At 65.5% G+C, this 19,789-nt stretch overlaps 1 protein-coding gene across 1 annotated transcript; it reads left to right on the forward strand.

Annotated features, from left to right (window-relative positions):
- Nucleotides 1-8,378: 8,378 nt before the first annotated feature.
- PIM3 (Pim-3 proto-oncogene, serine/threonine kinase) lies at nucleotides 8,379-11,927 on the forward strand. The gene is made up of 6 exons (XM_032266286.1): nucleotides 8,379-8,904; nucleotides 8,991-9,100; nucleotides 9,186-9,236; nucleotides 9,312-9,681; nucleotides 10,540-10,716; nucleotides 10,792-11,927. The coding sequence occupies exons 1-6, from the start codon at nucleotides 8,820-8,822 to the stop codon at nucleotides 10,977-10,979; spliced, it is 981 nt and encodes a 326-aa protein (XP_032122177.1). The 5' UTR covers nucleotides 8,379-8,819; the 3' UTR covers nucleotides 10,980-11,927.
- The last annotated feature ends 7,862 nt before the right edge of the window (nucleotides 11,928-19,789 follow it).

Here is a 19,789-nt window from a genome sequence, read left to right on the forward strand (position 1 = left end):
TGGGGACTGCCTGTGTCAGACCCTGGGGGAAAGGCGCTAGGCAGAGAGGTTCCCAGTGTGGGAAGGGGCACAGAGGTGGGAGCGTCGTGCCCGGCCTCAGGGGCCTGCCTACTGCTCAGCTCCCTTGGCTCACACCTTCCCTCAGGCCCTGTGGGGGTGGGTGGTGCCCCCAGAAGACCCATTTGAAGCACAGAACTGAGGCCCAGTGGCCTGCCTTCCCTCCATGGGTCACAGGAGCCATTGAAGGGCTTGAGCAGGGGACCAATGTGTTCAGAACCAAGCTCCAGAGGCTGTGGCGCAGGACGCCAAGCTGTGGCGCAGGACGCCAAGCTGTGGCAGGGCCGGGGGCCAGGGGCTGGGGGAAGCCTGGGAGCAGTGGGTTGGCTCAGGGTCTGAGCTGCAGGATGAGGCCTCGAATGAGTTTGGTTCTCCTGCTGCTCCTGACGAGTGAACTGAGGCCCAGGGTCCCAGCTCACCTGACGGGTTTACCTGGCGGGGATTCCAGGGCCTGGCGGAAACCCCAAAATTGTGCAGTGTGTTCAGAAACCAGGAGTCAGCACTCCTGTCCCAGATGAGAGTGTGGAGAGACGAGGTTCCCCGAAAGCAGAGGCAGGTGGCAGGTGTCGGGGAGACACACGCTCCGTACACAGCAGTGGGGGCTGGAAGATGGTGGTGTCGGGGGGGGCCTGGGTTCCCGGAGGAAGTGGGACCTGGTCCCAGGGACCACCTGCTTTTGGGGAGGGTCTCTCCACTGGGTACCAGCAGGGACAGAGAGCTGGTCCCTCTCCCTGGACAGCCTGCGCCGTCACCGGGAGGGTGTGTGCCTGTTTCCAGGCGCCCTCACCCAGGGAGATAGGGACAGAGCGTCAGCAGCTGTGGCCAGCTTGGCCGGCCCAGGGGTGGCTCCACCGGCCCCACATCAGTTCTCCCTTCTCCTCCTTCCTCGTGGTCCTGCCCAGGCCTGTCCCTGCTGAAGGAGCACTAGCTCTCTCTGGTTCTCTCAGTGGGGCAGGAACAGAGGGCCCCTATGGCCGGGCTTCGTACTGGCTCCCACGGCCCTGGCCTCGCACAGAGCCCCACTTGCCACCACCCATTCCATACCAGAGAGGCAGATTTCAGGCTGGGCCGGGGCCTCTGGCCTTTCCCCATCGGGGAGGCCCCAGCTCCTGAGGCGGGGCGGGGGGCAGGGGACAGCATCGGGTGCTCAGGGGAAAGGGTGAGGGGCAGGGGCAGGGCTGGGAGGTATGAGGAAGCAGGCCCCTGAAGCTGTGGAAGATCTGGCCTGGCCTGGGATGGCGGCACCTGCAGGCCACCCCATCTCCTGTACCAGAGGCCCCACCAGCAATGCCAGGGTGTGACCACAAGCTCTGTTTCACAGATAGGAAGGTGGGCTCCAGGTGGAGGCCCCGCCGGCCACAGCGTCCATTGAGGCGCCTCTGATCTCCGGACTGAGTCAGTGAACACCAAAGAAAGGCTGCCCGACTGAGGTGTAAGGGGCGCCTGGCCCAGAGGCTTGGCAACCACAGCCCTCACTCCCACCGTCTGGGGACCCAGCCTGGCAGAGCCGACACAGAAGGGTGGGCTGTGGGCTAAGCTGGTCCTCCGGGGCCCAAGCTGGGCCTGGCACCCACAGCCCTGAGAAGTGGGTGCTGCTGGGACCCCAACCACCCCCACACCTGATCAGGGCAGGGAGGCGGGGACAGGAGGGCACTCTGGGCCCCAGAAGGGGCCAGGGGGCTGGATGGGGAATTTCTTGGAGGTGGAGGAGCCCAGCCAGAGAGTTAAAGTGCAGAATTCTTTCCATTCTTTGCATTTCTCTGAGATGACTCAGTGGAGTGTGTTGCTTGGAGGACCCGAGTGGTGTGTGTGTGTGTGTGTGTGCACTCTCCAGTGTGTGTGTGCATCTGTGTGTGTGCATCTGTGTGGTGTGTGGTGTGTATGTGGAGTGTGTGCACGTGTGTGGTGTGTGATGCATATGTGGTGTGTGTATATGTGTGTTCACATGTGTGTGGTGTGTGGTAGGTATGTGGTGTGTGTGTGCACGTGTGTGGTTGTGTGTGTGGTGTGTGCACCTGTGTGTGATGTGTATGTGGTGTGTCCGTGTGTAGTGTGTGCTGTGTGTGTGCACGTGTGTGGTTGTGTGTGTTGTGTGCACGTGTGTGGTTGTGGTGTGTATGGTGTGTGCACGTGTATGTGGTTGTGCGGTGTGTGTGTGCAGCCCCGCTCCCAGAGCCCCACCCCCCCTTTCCTCCTGTACATGTTCTTGTGTGTCCTTGAGGCCCCAAAGGTCGGCACTGGTGAACCCTCGAGGACCCTCATGGAGCCAGGGGGAGGCGAGGAGGACCTGGATGAGGTCCAGATGCCGGCTGGGGAGAGCTCCATACGAAGCGTCTGTGAGGCCCTGCCCCAGCCCCGATGAGATTCAGGTGCCTACTGAAGGGTGTGGAGATAGGCAGGTGACTCCCAGGTCTCAGGCTCCCCATCGGGACCACCACCCTGAGGCCCTGTCCCTTGGCTGCCCCAGGCAGGGCTGCTCATGCCCTCCTCCTGAGGGCTGGGAGGCCGGGGCGCCCAGTGGGAGGAGGGGCTGGGCACCATGGAAAGAGGTCGGGGAGCTGCAGCCCCAGCGAGGGGGCGGTGTGAACATGCCCTTGAGGGCGCTGGCGCGGCGCGTGTGGCTGGCTGCATGTGCACACCCCCGCACTCACCTGGGAACAGGTGTGCACACAAGCGCTTGCTCCCAGTGCCCTGACCTAGATTGACCCGCCACTGGGACTGTGGGATGCCCTCCAGGCCAGGCTGAGCCCTCCTCAGCTCCCGGCCCTGGGCCACCCACAGTACTGCCGTCTGCTTGGGGACAGCCAAGACCAGACGTGGTGTTTAGGGATGAGCCGGGCAGGCGCTGGGGCATCCCATGTCAGAGGCCACTTGGCTTCTGGGCACCTGCCCTCCCCTCCCCCTTTCTCTCCCCAACCCCACTGTCACTTCCCAGGAATAGGGAAGTGGCCTGGAGGTTGGAAAACAACTTGGCCACTTCTCCCGAATGTCACGTTCTGCCCAGGACACGTCATGGCCCCAGGTCAGGGTGGGCTTCGGGGGCCCTGTGGACAGAGCTGTGGACAGGTCAGGATCCCCGCCTGCCAGGCCTCAGTGGTCCCTCTAGACTTTCCCAGCTGAGACCCAGGGACAGTCCCGGGATCTGCCTCCTTCAGCCACTCTGGCTCTCTGTCCCCCAACATAGTGAAGCAGGAGGGACCTGGGGGTTCAGGAAACAGCAGTGGGCCTGGGAAGGGCTGGCAGGCCGGGTCACCACTCAGGATGGCCAGACCCCGCCCCCGGCTGCTGTAGGCCCTGGATGTTGACACAAACAAACCCGTGAGTGCCCCTTCCTGGGTCCGGGAGCCCCATCCTCTGCTCCTGCTGCATCCTGGGGTCAAAATGCCCATGGGGCCTCTTAGTCCCTACCCAGGCTGGCCCTCGGGACACTCCTAGGAACAGACCCAGATCCTTCCGCAGGAGCAGAGTGTGGAAGGTCCCGCAGAGCCACTCGGGCACGGCCTGGGGGCATCAATTCCTGGGGCCCATCCTGCTGACCCGTCCCCAGCCCTGGCCCAGTGTCACGTCCAGGCTGCGGCTGCCAGGATCCGGCCCCTGCACACAGCCAGGGGGCCACTCCCAGCAGCCTGGAAAGGAAGCGGCAGGCTTTCGAGGGTGCTGCCTGTCCTTTCTCCATGAGCAGAACTCTGGGCCTTATAGCTCCTTTCTCAGAACCACTGACTGCCCCCACCAAACCCAGCTGTGGGCGACTCGCTCCCTTCCCCAGGCGCATTTCTCAGCCATTTGAAGAGGATACCCCAAAGGCCTGGGGTGCCCACTTGAGCTGTGTGGCTGCTGCCTGGGGCTGCCAGGGAGGGGTAGACGGAGCCTGGCCTGATGCTCTCACCTGTCCTGCCCTGCTTGGTCCAAGCCTGAGCTGTCTGTGGGCAGAGCTCAAGCTGTGGCAGCAACACTCCAGCCTGAGAGCCCGGCTGGGCCAGCTGCCACTCACAGGCCTGACCTGCCCCCAGGCCCCCATGCTCCTGTCAGAGAGGCAGCCACCTTCCCAGGCATGGGGGCCTGGGGGCAGGTCAGGCCAGCCCCCTCCAGACAGCTAAGGGAGGCAGCCCCTATCCAGCCAGGTCTCCCCGTCTGCTCCACTGAGGAGGTGCTTTAGGCCAGGACGCAACTCTCTGTGGAGTCCAAGAGAGTGATGGCAGGCGGCCATGCCCACTGGGGGCTCAGGCCCGGGTGGCTTGTGGGAAAATTATGTTTGGTGCCGGCAGCAGATGGGGGTACTTGGTGGGAACAGCAGCCCTTCAAACACAGACCAGGCCTCGGCTGAGGGGTAAAACTGGGGTCCTCCAGGCAGGGACAGAGGCTGGAAGAGGCAGCCGCAGCAGCTGGGCCGGAGTTCACGCAGACCGCCCGCCCCCAGCTCCCACTGACCGGGAGCCCCACTCCACCCCAGGCCCAACCCTGGGATGCCTTCAGTGAAATGTTGCAAAATTCTGGCACAGCTCTGCTGGCTCCCATCCCCAGCGGGTGAGAGGCCAGAGAGAAAGGGCCTCTCCCCAAGACAGGCATCGCCCACCCCCGCCCCTGCTGTCTTGGCCACTGCGGCCTGTGTGGGTCGGAAAATGGGGTGCAGATGAGGTGCCATCCCAAGCTGGGTACAGCTGGGGCAGTCTGGTCTGCAGGGAGATGACGGACACAGAGCTCAGCCTGGGGCCCGGGGCAGCTGTGTGGGGGCGCTGACTCTGGGTGGGAGCAGGTGCTGGTGGGGGCCAGGCCCATGAGCTGGGGATGGGGGCTGTGCCCTGGTGGCCCAGGGGAGCCATAGAGGGTCCAAAGCAGGACCATGAGGGGCTCACAGTGGGAAGAAGACCAGGGTGGCCAAGTGGGCTCAGACTGGGGCCTGGGGTGAGGGTGGGAGTGGGGTCGTTGGACCGGCGGGAGGGAGGTTTGGGAATGGGAAAGGCCTCGGAAAGGGCTTGGAGGTGGGTGAGAGGACGCCCCCTCCTCAAGCCTGGCCTGGGTTGGAGAGGCATCAGATACAGGCAGGACAAGGCTGGGCAGCCCTGTGGGATAGGCAGGGGCAGCTGGAAACAGGCTGGTTAAGGAGGCCTTGGTCTCTGGCTTGGAGACTGGGGGTGGACAGGATCCCCGGGGAAGGAGGGAAGGGGGCTGGGAGGAGAGCTTGGAAGCCAGGGCAGTGTGGACACAGCCTGGGAGAGTGGGAATGGGGGTGCCTGCGGAGCACAGACCCCATGCACACGTCCCTCTGCAATGCCCCAGCTCCTAGGGGGTGTCTATAAGTGTGTGATTGTGTGTGAGCATGTGTGTGAGACTTTAAGTGGCCCCGGTCACCCTCCATCCCACCTCCTCGTTCTCCTGAATCCAGGCAGGCCACCATAGCAAGAGTGTGACCCTCCCGCCAGCAAGCTGGGGAACCTGGGGGACTCTCCATGTTCGCTGCAGAGCAGGGTCGGCTGCTTCCAGGTCAAGCAGTCGGGCCGGGCTGGCACAGGGGCTGGCTGGGCTGTGCAGAGCCTCTGGCAGGCTCTGCTCCACTGCCACGTCCCTTCCTTGGGAAACACCTGCTCCGGGACAGGCAGAGGCCCCAGCCGGGGGCAAGTCTGCCCCTCTCCGTAGGATGGCCCAAGGGAAGGAGGCACCCATGCCATGCTGGCCTGAGCTTCAAGTGGGGCATGGGGTGGGAGGACGCAGCAAGGGGCTGGGCCCAGCCCTCCGCAGTCGGTACCTAGGCTGAGTGCCCCCCCCACCCTGACCCTGCCCTGCCCTCCTCCCGGCTTACTTCCTGTCTCAGGAGTGGCCCCAGCTCTGCCGTATGTGCTGGGCTTGCTCGTGGGATCCACCGGATGAGCCGTCCAGGAACCAGGAAAAAACAGGCAGGGGCTGGTGTCCTGTGCTGTTGGGGACTTGGCTGGGGGTGGGGTGCTGATGAGACCTGCAGGAAAGGGGTGGCCCTGGGCAGAGGGTGAGAGAGGCCCTGAGGCCTCTGAGACTTTTCTTGCCCTGTATTCAAAGATTGCAGATGCTCCATAGCTGATCTGACCCACATCTGTTTGCCAAGCTGAGGAACAGGCTGGGCTATGCCCAATGGCAGGGGAGGGCCTGGGGCAAGGTGGGCAGGTTATCTGGGGTTCCTGGGGACCCCAGCACGCCAGCCAGATCAGATGTGGTGGTATGGGCCAGACAGAGTCTAAAAGAGGCCCCAGCATCAAACAGTCCGGGGGAGAGTGAAGACCACAGACCCCTCAGGGAGCTCATCATCAGTGCAAGGGTCCTTGCTGCAAACACGCAGGCGTGTATGACAGCAAATCCACGACGGTGTCTGGAGAGATGCGGGTTACAATGATGTCACACTTGAGGGAAAGGGCCGTCTTCTGCCCTGTCCTCCACTCCAAGGCCAGACTCCTGGACCCCAAGCAGGAGCCCTCCAGAGGCCTTCTCAGAGGCCTGTGTGGCAGGAACCCCACCTGGGAGGCCTGCGGGGGTCTCCAGCAACCCTGGAGTGAACAGGAGGAGGGTGCTGGAGAGTGGGCACACCACGCTTTCTGAAGGAGCGAGTACTCCTAGCTCTTTGTTAAGGGAGACTTGAGGGGTTCAGAGCAAGACCCAGGACCTAGGGAGAGCCAGGGTGGGATGCCCGCCTGTCAGAGCCTGGTCCTCGAAGGCCAGGATGACTCAAGAAAGACTGGCCTGGAGGTTCGCATGCCAGGCTGAGGACCCCAGCCCCTCCAGGCTGACGTGCACCCATCTGAGGTGGTCACCCCTAGACCTGCCATGCTCTCCAGCGTCCCCGACCACCTCCACCACGGGTCCAGCACAGAAGAGGGCGGCCCCACTGAATCCTCGCACAGGTCCCTGGGCGGACCACGTGGGCAGCAGACCCTCCTCCCTTGCAGGTGCTGTGTGGATGCAGCTGGAGGGGTAGGCTCGGGGCGTCATCCTACCTGGGATCTGATCTCGGAGGAGCCCGGCACTGGGTGGGTGGTGGGTCAGGGAAAGGCTAACCCGCCAGGTCCAGCCTTGCCCTCACAAGGCAGGTACTGCAGGAGAGAGCTGGACAGAGCTCCAGGAAACATGAGCTGGAGGGGCTGCAGGACAGACGGAGAATGTCAGGGTCGGCTTTGATCCTGAGGTGACAAGACCCAAGCCAGGCAGGAGAGGAGCAGAGGCGTCGGCCCAGGCAGCGGGGGACCAAGAGAGCCCCAGAGGGGCTGGCAGGTGCCTAGACACCAGGTGGGCCTGGGCCTGTCACTGGAGCCGCAGACTCAGAAGGGCTGAGCAGGGGAGAAGTGTGTGAGTGGTCAGTGCAGGGACAGCGATGGTGACCACATAGGAGTGAGAGATCAAACTTGGGGGAGGCTGGAGGCGCAGAGGGAAGCTCCCAGGCAGGCGTGTGTGCACGCTGACGGTCACACCAGACTGCCCGGGGATGTCTGCCAATATACGCAGACCGGCTGGGCCCTCAGGAGTCACTGGGAACACCTGGCAGTGCCAGGAGGACCAGCCCCTGGGCCCTCTGGCCCCCATCTCTCAACCCACTAGCTCTGGGGGTGGCAGGTGGCCACTCACGTCCTGGAGCCCCGAGCTGCTCTCAGGCCAGTGACCTTGGAGCAATCTGTGGGTTTGCACCAAACCACACAGACGAGTCTGACTTCTGTACAGAGGGCAGAGAAAGGGCACGACAAGATAGTCCAGACCAGGGCGATGTGTATACCCCAGCTGTTCAGGCCTTGAGTGCAGCCGAGGCAGCAATCAAGGTGGGCTCCCTGGTGGAGGTGGACAGCAGCTGCTGGAGAGCCTGGAGGGCAGCCAGGACCGTGTCAGGAGGCTGCGAGGCCACTCCAGGCACCGGCCAGCAGGGCAGAGGTTACAGGGAGGGCCCTCGGGCTGCGGGCGTGAGGTCAGAGGAAGAAGCGGCTCCAGCCAGATGCGCTCCCGGCCCTCGCCGGGACTGCCAGGCCAGGGGCGCTGCGGCTGGGAGGGGTCCCAGAGGAGCCGGTGCCACCACCCCGCGCCCGGCCAGGTGGCAAGAGCGTGCGCCGGCCGCCGGGGAGGGACGAGCGGAGGTCGCCTCGCAGACTCCCGCGCCGCCGGGAACCCAGCTCCGGGCCGGCGGGTGACCTTCCCCGGCGTTGCTGGGGGCGGGGCCAGGAGCGGCCCGCCCCGCCCTCGCTCCGCCATTGGCTAGGGCGCCTGAGTCCTTTAAAAACCCCGGTTTCCATTGGCTCTTGCGGCCCCTCCCCGCGTTTCCCGGGGAGCCACGGCCGCCTCCCGCGCGGGAGCTGCGCGTGCGCGGACGGTGAGCGCGAGCGCGGAAAGCGGGCCGACGCAGCACGCCGTGCGCCTCCGCGGCTGCGCTACGACAACGAGTCCCGGAGCGGCCCCGCTCCCGCACGCCCGGCCCTCGCCCGCCCGGGGACAGGCGCCCGGCTGCCCCGCCGTCGCCCGCGAGCGCCCGGCCGTCGCCGCCGCGCGGGCCCTGGCGGAAGGGGGCGGGGTCCCGGCTCGCCCCGCCCCCGCGGAGGGATACGCGGCGCCGCGACCCAAAACCCCCGGGCGACGCGGCCGGGCGGGTGAGTGGCTCGGCCTGCTGCGCGTCAACGCGGTCCCCGCGGGCCTTCCGGGCCCACTGCGCCGCGCGGACCGCCTCGGGCTCGGACGGCCGGTGTCCCCGGCGCGCCGCCCGCCAGGATCGGCCGCGGCTTCTGCGCCTGGGGCTCGGGGCTCCGGGGAGGCCGCCGCCAGCGATGCTGCTCTCCAAGTTCGGCTCCCTGGCGCACCTCTGCGGGCCCGGCGGCGTGGACCACCTCCCGGTGAAGATCCTGCAGCCAGGTACGCGCGGGGCTGGCGGGGCCGGGGCCGGGGCGGGGGCCGGGGGCGCCCCGGGCCGCACCAACCCCGCCCGCGCCTCCCCGCAGCCAAGGCGGACAAGGAGAGCTTCGAGAAGGCGTACCAGGTGGGCGCCGTGCTGGGCAGCGGCGGCTTCGGCACGGTCTACGCGGGCAGCCGCATCGCCGACGGGCTCCCGGTGAGTAGGGCCGCCGGGGTGGGCCCGGGATTTTCGCGCGCCTCGCGCCTCGCTCGGCCAGGCCTGACCCCCCGCGTCCCCGCAGGTGGCCGTGAAGCACGTGGTGAAGGAGCGGGTGACCGAGTGGGGCAGCCTGGTAAGTGGGGGCGCGGGCGGCGGCGGCGGCGGCGGGCGGGCGCGGGGCTCCAGTGCTGACCGTCGTGTTCCCCAGGGCGGCGCGACCGTGCCCCTGGAGGTGGTGCTGCTGCGCAAGGTGGGCGCGGCGGGCGGCGCGCGCGGCGTCATCCGCCTGCTGGACTGGTTCGAGCGGCCCGACGGCTTCCTGCTGGTGCTGGAGCGGCCCGAGCCGGCGCAGGACCTCTTCGACTTCATCACGGAGCGCGGCGCCCTGGACGAGCCCCTGGCGCGCCGCTTCTTCGCGCAGGTGCTGGCCGCCGTGCGCCACTGCCACAGCTGCGGGGTCGTGCACCGCGACATCAAGGACGAAAACCTGCTGGTGGACCTGCGCTCCGGCGAGCTCAAGCTCATCGACTTCGGCTCGGGCGCGCTGCTCAAGGATACGGTCTACACTGACTTCGACGGTGAGCGCGGGCGCGGGGCAGGGAACGTTCCGGGGGCCGCGCCGGCGGGTTAACGCCTGCAGGTGGGGGCGGCGCACGGGGCGGGGGCTGGTGACTGTTGGGAGGCCGCGGGCGGCCGCGTGCTCTGGGTCTGCTCTCGTGGGGGCGGCGGCCCACGCGCTGCCCTGGGGAAGGCTGAGCGAGGGATCAGGAGCCGGATTGTGCAGGGTGGGAGCGAGGGGAGCGCTCAAGCTTGGGGGGTACGGGGCCTCCTGTCCCGGTGGGGGATGCGCGAGAGCTCCTTCGAGGCGGCAGCGGAGGAGTCCCCGCAGGACTCGCGCGTGACGCAGGGGACAGCCGGCCGAATCTGCGCCGGGAGCCTGGAGGCCCTCCCCGCCCCGTCCCCCGGCGCTGTTGAAGTGGCGGGGCCTCCCCTGCGTGGGGAGGGAGCTGCGTGCGTGCGGAGCGCGGGGGCGCCGCGGCAGAAATCCCCGCATTGCGGAGCTTGGGGAAGCCGGGGCTCCCTGCCCGCCTCTCCCTCCCTGTCTCCCCGCCCCCTTTCCCGCAGGCTGGCGCTGGGCTGTGCGGGACCCGCGCTGCTGCCCCCTGGTAGCCTCTTGGCGCATCTGTTTGTTGTGAAAGCCGAGCCTTTGCTCATGTGACCTGCTCCTCCCCAGTGGCCAGCAGAGCGGAAGGGCCGGCCCCTCCCCCAGCGCCCCGCCCCCCTCCCCCGTTGGGGTTTTTCCAGGGTGATGACGAGCCGGATTTTCAGGCCTGGCTCTGCCTCGTGTGACTCAGGCCAAGGACTTAACCACCAGGCACCTCGCCGTCTGTTGCGAGCTGCCCTGGGTGGGCATGCTAAGCCCCGTGTCCCCTCAGGCACCCGCGTATACAGCCCCCCGGAGTGGATCCGCTACCACCGCTACCACGGGCGCTCGGCCACCGTGTGGTCCCTGGGCGTACTGCTCTACGACATGGTGTGCGGGGACATCCCCTTCGAGCAGGACGAGGAGATCCTCCGCGGCCGCCTGCTTTTCCGGAGGAGGGTCTCCGCAGGTGTGTTGGGGGCTGGGGGCGGGCGTGGGAGCCTCGGCCTGCCTGGGCCCTCCCTGACCCGTCCGCTCTGCGCAGAGTGCCAGCAGCTGATCCGGTGGTGCCTGTCCCTGCGGCCCTCAGAGCGGCCGACGCTGGACCAGATTGCAGCCCATCCCTGGATGCTGGGGGCAGACGGGGTCGCCCCAGAGAGCTGTGACCTGCGGCTGTGCACCCTCGACCCGGACGATGGGGCCAGCACCACGTCCAGCAGTGAGAGCTTGTGAGGAGCCGCACCCGACTGTGGGAGCTACGGGACCACCTGCCTTGGCCGGACCCGGACCCCCCCAGACCCTGACTTTCTCCTGCCTGGGCTGTCTCCTCCTGCGGAAGCAGTGACCTCTGACCCCTGGTGACCTTTGCTTTGAGTGCCTTTTGAACGCTGGTCCCGCGGGACTTGGTTTTCTCAAGCTCTGTCTGTCCAAAGACGTTCCGGTCGAGGTCCCGCCTGCCCTAGGTGGATACTTGAACCCCAGACGCCCCTCTGTGCTGCTGTGTCCGGAGGCGGCCTTCCCATCTGCCTGTCGCCCTGGAGCTCTCTCCAACGGCGCAGGGTCCCGAGCCCACCTCCCGCCTCAGTCCTGTGGTGTGCGTCGGGGTGCGTCCTGCATAAACAATGCAAGTCCGGGCCTCCGCGCCCGCCACCCACGCGAGCCTCGCCTGCCACCCACGTCTGTTATTTATGGTGTGACCCCCGGGAGGTGCCCTTGGCCCACTGGGGCTATTTATTGTTTAATTTATTCGTTCAGGTTACTTCCTCTGAGCAGCCTGCCTCCCCCAGACCCTAGGTGACAGTGGGGAGTGTGGGAGAGGACGTGGCCATGGTCCAGGGATCCCAGGCCCTGATTCCTGTGCCTGGTGTGTGTCCTGGCCCCGCCTGTCAGAAGATGAACTTGTACAGTGGCTAATTTAAGGGGAGTGGGTGATCCCAACACTTCCAGGCTCTGTACCTGGGGTGTGGGTTTTAAATTATTGACTTTGTACAGTCTGCTTGTTGGCTCTGAAGGCTGGGGTGGGGCCAGAGCCCGAGCGTTTAATTTATTCACCTGTGTTTCTGTGAACGCGATGTGTGTGGGCATCGCGGATGGGGGTTGTTTCAGTTCAAAAGTGAGATGTCTGGAGATCATATTTTTTTATACAGGTATTTCAATTAAAATTTTTTTGTACATAGGGGATAATCCTGTGTTTATTGGGCTGGGTAGCGCCAGGGAAGAGAGGGGTTCTGAGAAAGGCTTCTGGCTGCTGGGTGAATGCTGATGGGTTTCCTATGGGGCTGGTAGTTTTGCCCACGGGGGGAACGGGAGAGGCCAAGCTGGGTGCCAACTTCCCCAGTGCCAGAGGCTCCCATGTGTGGCTTGTGGCCCACCCCATGCTGCACCCAGGGAGAGGAGCAGCTGGTTCCTGGGGTGCCTCTGGGAGGCGGAGGCAGGGAGCTAGGTCCTGAGGGCACAGCGGCCTCCACCAATCAGGAGGCTAAGCCTGGGGTGGTCCCAGGAGGATCTGTGCAGCATCTGCCTGGGGAGGCCTCGATAGTGGAAATGGCTGCACTCGTACCCTGCCTTGGGCCACACAGAGATGTATGGAGGTTTGGGAGGGAGTCCATGCTGCCTCAGAGGGTGGCTAGGGGTTTTGAAGGATGAGGAAGAGTTTGCCAGGCACATGGGGTGGGAGTGTGTTCTGGGCAGTGCCAAGGATATGTGTGAGGACAGGCAGGTGGGGTCTGGTGGAGGGTGTGGGGGTGTTTGGTCAGTGACAGGCCCTGGCCTGGCAGGTGTACTTGGGTAGAGTGGGGTATTTACTAGGTCTAGGTATGGCAGTGGGCCTGGCCGCAATGTTCCTAGTGGGTAGAGGAGGCCTGGGTGGAGGGTCTCAGTGAGGCTGCTCCCCCACCCCCACCCCAGGGGCTTTCTGCTCAACTGCCCACTGTGCACTGGGCTGTGGGGGGCCCATGTGTCCCCAAGCCCGGGTGCCCCCCGCTGGCAGTGGACCTGCAGCTGGGACATTGTCCAGTCTGCCAAGCATACCTACTTGGCTTTCTGGCTCCTGGAGCCCTGTCTGCCCCCTGCTTCCCGTCTCCTGCCCCTCCAAATAGGAGCCCCTGCTAAGGAGCCCCTGGCAGGGAGCACTGCATTGAACAGAGCCCAAGGTCAGAGGCTGTGGCAGAGACAGGAAGTTGAAACAAGTCTCCCTTCTTCTGGAGAGCAGGCAGAGCAGGCAGAGGGTGGGAACTCCCAGCTCAGGCTGTGATCGTTAGGGCATCAGTGGGTGTCCAGGAGCGCTGGAGGCACCTGCTCAGTTAGGTCCCTCGGGGCCCTCATCCCACCCTTCGGCCTCAGCCCAGCAGGGGAGATGAGGCTGTGCAGGAAGGACAGACCACGGGAACCCACAGACCGGGCCCAGCCAGCATGCCCTGAGCCCCACCTGGCCCAGTAAGGCTCTTCCCGGTACCCCACCACCCACCGCCAAAACGGGCACCTTGGGCAGCACAGCCCCGCCACACAGCTGGAACTCTGGGAAGCACATAGGAGGGGTCCTGGTGCAGGTGCCTTGGGTTGACAGCCCCTCCCCAGCGACCAGCCTGCTGCTCCTACCCTGGTGACAGTGACCCCGGTCATAACACTGGCCACTGTGCTTCTGGCTTGCCCATTTGCTGAGGGTGCTGGGCTGTGTGTGGACTTGCCCATTTATCCGCCTGAGGGCAGAGGTGGAGGGGAGCAGTCAGGCTCCCCCACTTTCTCCATTCCCACCTCACCTGCAGTCCCCTGCCCTTTCTGTCCCCACGGTCAGGGGTCTGGGTACCCCGTAAGCACCCCTCCCTGAGCCCACCAGCCAGTGCCAGCCCAGCCTGGGCCCCTTGGGCACTGCCGTCTACCTGCTCCTGGGCCAGCTGCATGGGCATTCTCCAGCCCCAAGCTCCATCCAGGCAAGGCTTGTCCAGGCAGGTTGCCCTTGGGAAACTGAGGCCCAGAGAGGCAGGAACCTTGGGCAGGTATCAGAATAGGACTCTGCTGCACCCCACACACAATTGCTGAAGGCTGGCTGGGGACCCCTCTAAGGTGGCCAAGGCCTACAGGGTGGCGGCATCGGCCAGGGCCCTGGGAATGGGTGCAGGGTACTGGGCTGAGGCTCCCAGTGATACAGCTCTAGCCTTCTAGCACAGGGGATGGCATGCTTGGGGGTGGCTTTTGGACACAGCCCTCCACCGCCCCCACTCAGGAAGAAACAGGGCCCAGCCAGCCTTGGGTCCTTCCTCATGCTCTCGGCCATAGGTCGTCTGCCTGGCTGGGCGCCATGGGCCGGGGCTGGCAGGAGTGGGTGGAGGATGCCCGTGGGCCTTTTTAGCTCCTGGGGCATCCCACAGTGACCTTTCAGAAACGTCTCCGAGGGCGCCATCCTGGTCCAGAGACACATTCTGGTGCCGGGGGCGCCAGGAATCAGCTCTCCCAGGAGCCCCGCCCCACCACCGCTGCCTTGGCTCTGCTGGGCCACTTGACTTTGGATGCAGGATGAGGGGGAAGGATTCAGGGCCTCCCGCACCCTTCCCCGTGCCCCTCCAGCCCCCCAGCTGTCTGGGCACCCCCACACCCTGCCCCTAGACACCGTGCCCTGGGGCTCTGGCAGGATCCGGGTGACCGCAGGCCTGCTTCCTTAGACCCTGAGGACCGGCCCCTCTGTGGGGAAAGAAGCCCAGCAGAATCCATTATGTTCCCTCGGGGCCTCTGTGGGCTCCTAGGTGGGAGCTGGCTGGGGGTGCTCAGGCCCCTTCCCTACAGACTGGGCCCCTCCCACCCTGCCTGGGTGGCCTCCAGCACTGCAGCACGCCTTGGCCACTCGGGGTCAAGGGATGCTGTGTATCCTCACACCTGCAGGGTGTACACCAGGTGACCAGTCTGGACCTGGTGCCTGCAGGATCTGGGCCAGAGTCCAGGTCAGAACCAGCCCACCACCCTGAACCTCTCTCAAGGGGAAGACGGGGCACCCAAGCACGTCCACCCCAGGGCACCTTCCTCCTGGCTTGCACACCTGGGCCTGCTTGGCAGCTTATGACTTCAGGTGCGTGCCTGGCCTCTGAGCCTCAGTTTCCCCCACCTGGGTCATTCAGAGCTGGGTCCACGTGACCCATCCCCAAGGGAGACCCTTGCTTGTTCATGGGGAAGCAAACCCCCACCCCACCCACATGTGAGGCACAGCACCCCTGGGAGAGGCTTTCCTGCAGGGCCCTAGCCAGGAGGAGGGCAGTGGCCCAGCTGGAGGGGCAGGCCCTGCCCCCACCCTGCCTGGCCAGGCCTCATTGCCGGGAACCCTGGGGGCAGAGGCTGGTCAGTTGTGAAATGAAACCTGGGGCTTCGCCAGGGCTGCTGGGGAAGCAGTGGGCCTGGAGGCCACGTGCGGGAGGGTCCAGCAGCACCATCAGGCCTCTCTGCAGAAAGGGGAGTGGCCCACTGAGAAATTCTGGCGCCGGAATCTGGCTTGGGCCCTGCAGTCTCTCAGCCCTGGCAGGGGTCAAGGATGGAGGGGGATCCGGCGAGCTCCCGCCTCCCCTGCACTCTGTGGGCAGACGCCAAGCCTGGCTGCCACCCTTCCCTAACGCCTGCCTGGGACCCTAGGCCCAGCCACACCTGGACACTGCCACGCAGATCCCAGCAGCCTCTGTCCAGCCTTGCTGTCCTGGCTGCTTCCTCTGGAGGGCTCTGGGGGCCTCGGACCTGGTGTGGCTCCGCACCCCTTCCGTTTCCCTTGCTCTCCCCAACTCCCCGGGGTGTCACATCACACCAGCATCTCATGGTGATGAGCACGGGCCTGGGGGTCTAGCGGGCCAGTGGTCAGCCCTCCAGCCCTGCCTGTCCAGGCAGCCACCCCCGCCCAGGGAGCTGCCCAGCCTCTTCCCACAGGACTGCCCCACTCAGCTCTGCAGATGGCTTCATGCGACTTCCTCTTGTGCTGTTTTCACTACAGCACAGGGGTTCCCAAGCCGGTTCGGGCCTGGGTGGCCAGCAGGAGGTGGGGGAAGGTTCAGAGAGGCTGCGGGTATCACTTCCCCTTGCTGTGCAGCTTTGGCACCAAAGCCATGCCAAGGTTTCGTTTCTGGAGCTGCTTCAGAAGAAAGAAACTTAACCAGGGCCTGACAGCTACAGAAGTTCTATGTCCCAGCCTCTCTTTCTGTGCCCCTGCCCCCTGCCCCCTAGTCCACCCAGGAAGAATGGGTGAAGAAGAATGGCCCCCCGTGGTGGCTGCCAGGCAGGCTGTGGGGCATGGTCAGCTTGGCGACTCCCCTGACCTGTTTGCCGACCCGGCTACCCTCAGGCGCCTAGCTGTGAACAGACCCATCAGTTCCAAGTGGGCCAGGACAGCATCTGCGTGACCCAGCACGCGTGGACAGCTGCGACGACCCACTCACCACAGTAGACAGCGGTCATGTGACACTGAGGGCTGCAGCCTGTTTGGGACTCCCCCTGGGGTGGACGCTGTCCAGAACTTGACAGAATGTTTCCAAAGGACACCTTAGATATCGAATCAGCAAAGGACCAGAGCAGCAGAGAAGAATCAGACCAGGTGTGGGAAGAGGCCAGTGTGTGGACACGGGTGGAGTAGGAGGTACGGAGCCAGGCAAAGTCTCCTGGGCGTTGGGGGCGAGGGGCAGAGGATGGAGGAAGAGACCCAGTGTGTGGACACGGGTGGAGTAGGAGGTACGGAGCCAGGCACAGTCTCCTGGGCATTGGGGGCGAGGGGCAGAGGATGGAGGAAGAGACCTAGTGTGTGGACACGGGTGGAGTAGGAGGTACGCAGCCAGGCACAGTCTCCTGGGCGTTGGGGGCGAGGGGCAGAGGATAGAGGAAGAGACCCAGGAAGCTTCAGCCTGGAGGAGGGCAGGTTGGCGTTTTGGGGGCCATGTCTCCCAGACAGTCCTTCCTGGGGCACCGTCTCCCTCTCCTCCAGCCCCAAAGCCATCCACGTGGCCCAAGGAGTCCCAGGGCACTGTGCCCAAATGTTGGACAGGATGGGTGGGGTGGGTGTTCACTGCCCCATGAACAAGCAAGGGGTCTCCCCTGGGGATGGGTCACCTGGACCCAGCTCCGAATGATCCAGGTGGGGCCTGGCACCCACCCAAAGTCATAAGTGGCCAAGCAGGCCCAGGTCTGCAAGCCAGGACAGGCTGCCCTGGGGTGGGCGTGCTTGAGAGCCCAGTCTTCCCCTGGAAGGCTAGGGCATGGCTGGCTCTGACCTGGCCCCTGACCCTGCCGCCTGCCCTCCTGCAGGGCCCTGGGCTGCTCTCTGCTGCTCCATCGACACGGGTGGGGGCCAGCTGAGGAGGTGGAGGCCCCCCAGGCCCAGCACAAGGTGCAGCCCCACACTGCTCTTCCGGCCTGAGGCCCTGTGGCCACTGTGCTAAGGCTGGCCCTGCTGGCTTCCTCCAGACTCTGGGGCTTGGCCTGTGTAGGGCAGGTGCCCCAGTGTCCTGGAGCAGCCTCTGGGCAGCGTCCCTTCGGCCCCTCACCAGAACTGCTGTGATCAGTGACCCCCAACCCGCTGGCCACTCCAGCAGGTTGGTGGGGGGCATGGAGAAGGGACGGGCTGTGCCCCAGTTCTCACACTGGACCCAGTCCAGAGGTGGTCTGAGCATTCCCTGAGACCTCTGAGCATCCTGCCATGGTCCGGGCTGTGGGACTGCCCTGGACCTCACCTGGGAAGACGCTCCCGTCAGGCAGCTGGGCCTGCTCCGGTTTCCAGGTGCCCTGGGTCCTGGGGCCCAGTGACTGGCTCCACCCCTCGGCCCAGGCCAGGCAGAGCTGTTTGCCTGCAGCCTGGCACCAGGGATCCTGGTTCACTGGCTGCTGCCGCGGCTATGATGTGGTCCTGAGAGCACCAGAACCTTTTCTGGGCCTCTGTGTCTAGAAAGGACATGAGAAATGGACCCCATACCCCATGGGGGAGTGGGTCAGTGTGGAGAGGACCAGGGACCTGGAAACGCCAGGATTGAGTCTCAGGCCGCATGCACAACCCGCTGGCCAGGGCCCCACAGAGCCAGCCCCATCCCACGGAGCACCCCAGAGGGGCCACCCCAAGACTCGCGATGCCCCACTTGCCCCTGTCTGCTTTCTGCTCACCAAATCCTCCCACTTTTCACTCAGGAGGGAACCAGACATTCCCAAGACTAGGGGCTCACCCCTGCCCGGGAAGCGTGACTAAGACCTACGTTGGAGGGTAATTCCACATGTGGCAGAGGCATGGTGGGGCTCTTCAGGGCCACCATTGCCCTCAGCCCTTGTGCAGGGTGGGCTCCCCAGTGGGGCCTGGGAGACAGCACAGGCAGCTCTGTGGAGATCTGGGGAGGGGGCTGGGCAGTGGGAGCAGCAGGTGCAAAGGCGCTGAGGCCGGCAGGAGGGGTGGGTGCCAGGACCACAGTCTCATCCAGCACTCGCCCTGGGCCCTGCTCCTGGTCTGCCCATGCCCAGGGTCCCTGTTCTTTGTGGGGTGAGCTGAGGGGAGGAGGCGGGGCCTCAGAGGCGCAAGGGCCCTGAGCAGAGCCCTGGGGCTGCAGGCCTCAGCTCCTGCCAGCCTCAGCTCCTGCTGCGAGGCAGGACTGGGAAGGGGTTGGCAGGCAAGTGTCCGGTGGCCCATGCTGGCTGTGGAGCAGGTTAGGGGCTGCTCTGGTGCCCACAGGACTGCGCATTCGCCAGCACAGGACCTGGCCCTGGAGGGTCCTGGAGTCCCAGCTCTACCCTGAAGCAGCCACCCAGGCTTCTCTCTGGAAAGGACAAGCAGGGGTCTATGGGGCCACCCAGGAATGCAGGCAACTCTGTGGTGTGTGGGCACCTGTGTGTCCACGACTGAGTGTACACGTAGAACGGTGGGGGGTGTGTAGATCCACAAGCTCCAAGTGTGTGTGTGGCTGGGTTTTTGTGCCTGTGCATCTATGTGTGTGCATGTGAATCTGTGTGTGCAGGTGTGATCTTGTCGGTGTGTATATGCACGTCTGCCATGCATGTGTGTGATCCTGTGTGTGCACGCGTGCGTGTGCATGTGTCTGCACGTGTGTGTGTGTGTGTGTGTGCTTGCGTATGTCTGCACCCGGGCAGGACCTCGCCTGGGCAGAGCCTGGTGCCAAGACTAGCGGCTCTCCCCTCCCCCGCCCCCATGTGACGTGGCCGCTGCCACCGCGTGACTCACCCTCCCTTTACTCAAAGGGCACAGCAGCACGTGGGGGTGCCTCCTGTGAGTCAGCAACTCCCGGAGGCGGGGAAGGGGGACGCTGGTGACAGGAGAGGAGCCTGGAGCTGAGAGGGGATCGGGGAGTGCCCAGCTGGCTCTCCTGTCCAAGGATGCTGGGCCCCCGTTGGGGGCATACGCGTATCCCCCGTGTGTGACGCGGCCTGGACCATCTGGGCCCCCGGAAGGGGTTTAAGAACATTCCTGGGCCCTGTGTCCAGGGCCCCATCTGCCCCCACAGTCAGGGGAGCCGCTGCAACGCAAACGGGGGAACGCGAGCGGGGTGGGTTCCCGGGCGCTGAGGACGCAGGAGGAGGCGAATCTGGGGGCCGGGCGGCGGCGCGGAGAGGGCGGGCGCGTGGGCAGCCGGAACGCGCTTCGGGGAGCGGCGCGCGGCGGGGCTGGCCAGGTCTCCAAGGCGGGGAGGATGGTGAGGACTGGGAGGTAAAAGGTCGGCCTGACCCGGGGCGGGAGGAGGCGGGACTGGCCGGAAGGACCCCGCCCACGGACGCGCCCACGGACGCGCCCACGCCAGGCCCCGCCCTCCCGTCCTCGCGCCGAGGACGCGCTTGCCCGGAGCGTGCGTGGCCAAGGTCCGGGGTGAGACCGAGGACCCGGAGCTGTGCCCCGCTCACCTCCCTGGCCTCACACCCTGGCCCAGCCTCGGCACCTTCGGTCCCGTCCCCACCACACGTGGTCTCCAGCTCCAGGAACCTGACTCCCAGTCCCCGCTGCGGCCGCTGCGCCCCTGCGGCCAGATGAGCTGGGGGCTGACTGGGCCTGGCCCTGGGGCAGGAGGAGGGAGGGGGGCCCTGGGGCAGGAGGAGGG

The sequence above is a fragment of the Sapajus apella genome, unplaced genomic scaffold (genome assembly GCF_009761245.1).
Source record: "Sapajus apella isolate SASKATOON/1434 unplaced genomic scaffold, GSC_monkey_1.0 scaffold156, whole genome shotgun sequence".
NCBI lineage: Eukaryota > Metazoa > Chordata > Mammalia > Primates > Cebidae > Sapajus > Sapajus apella.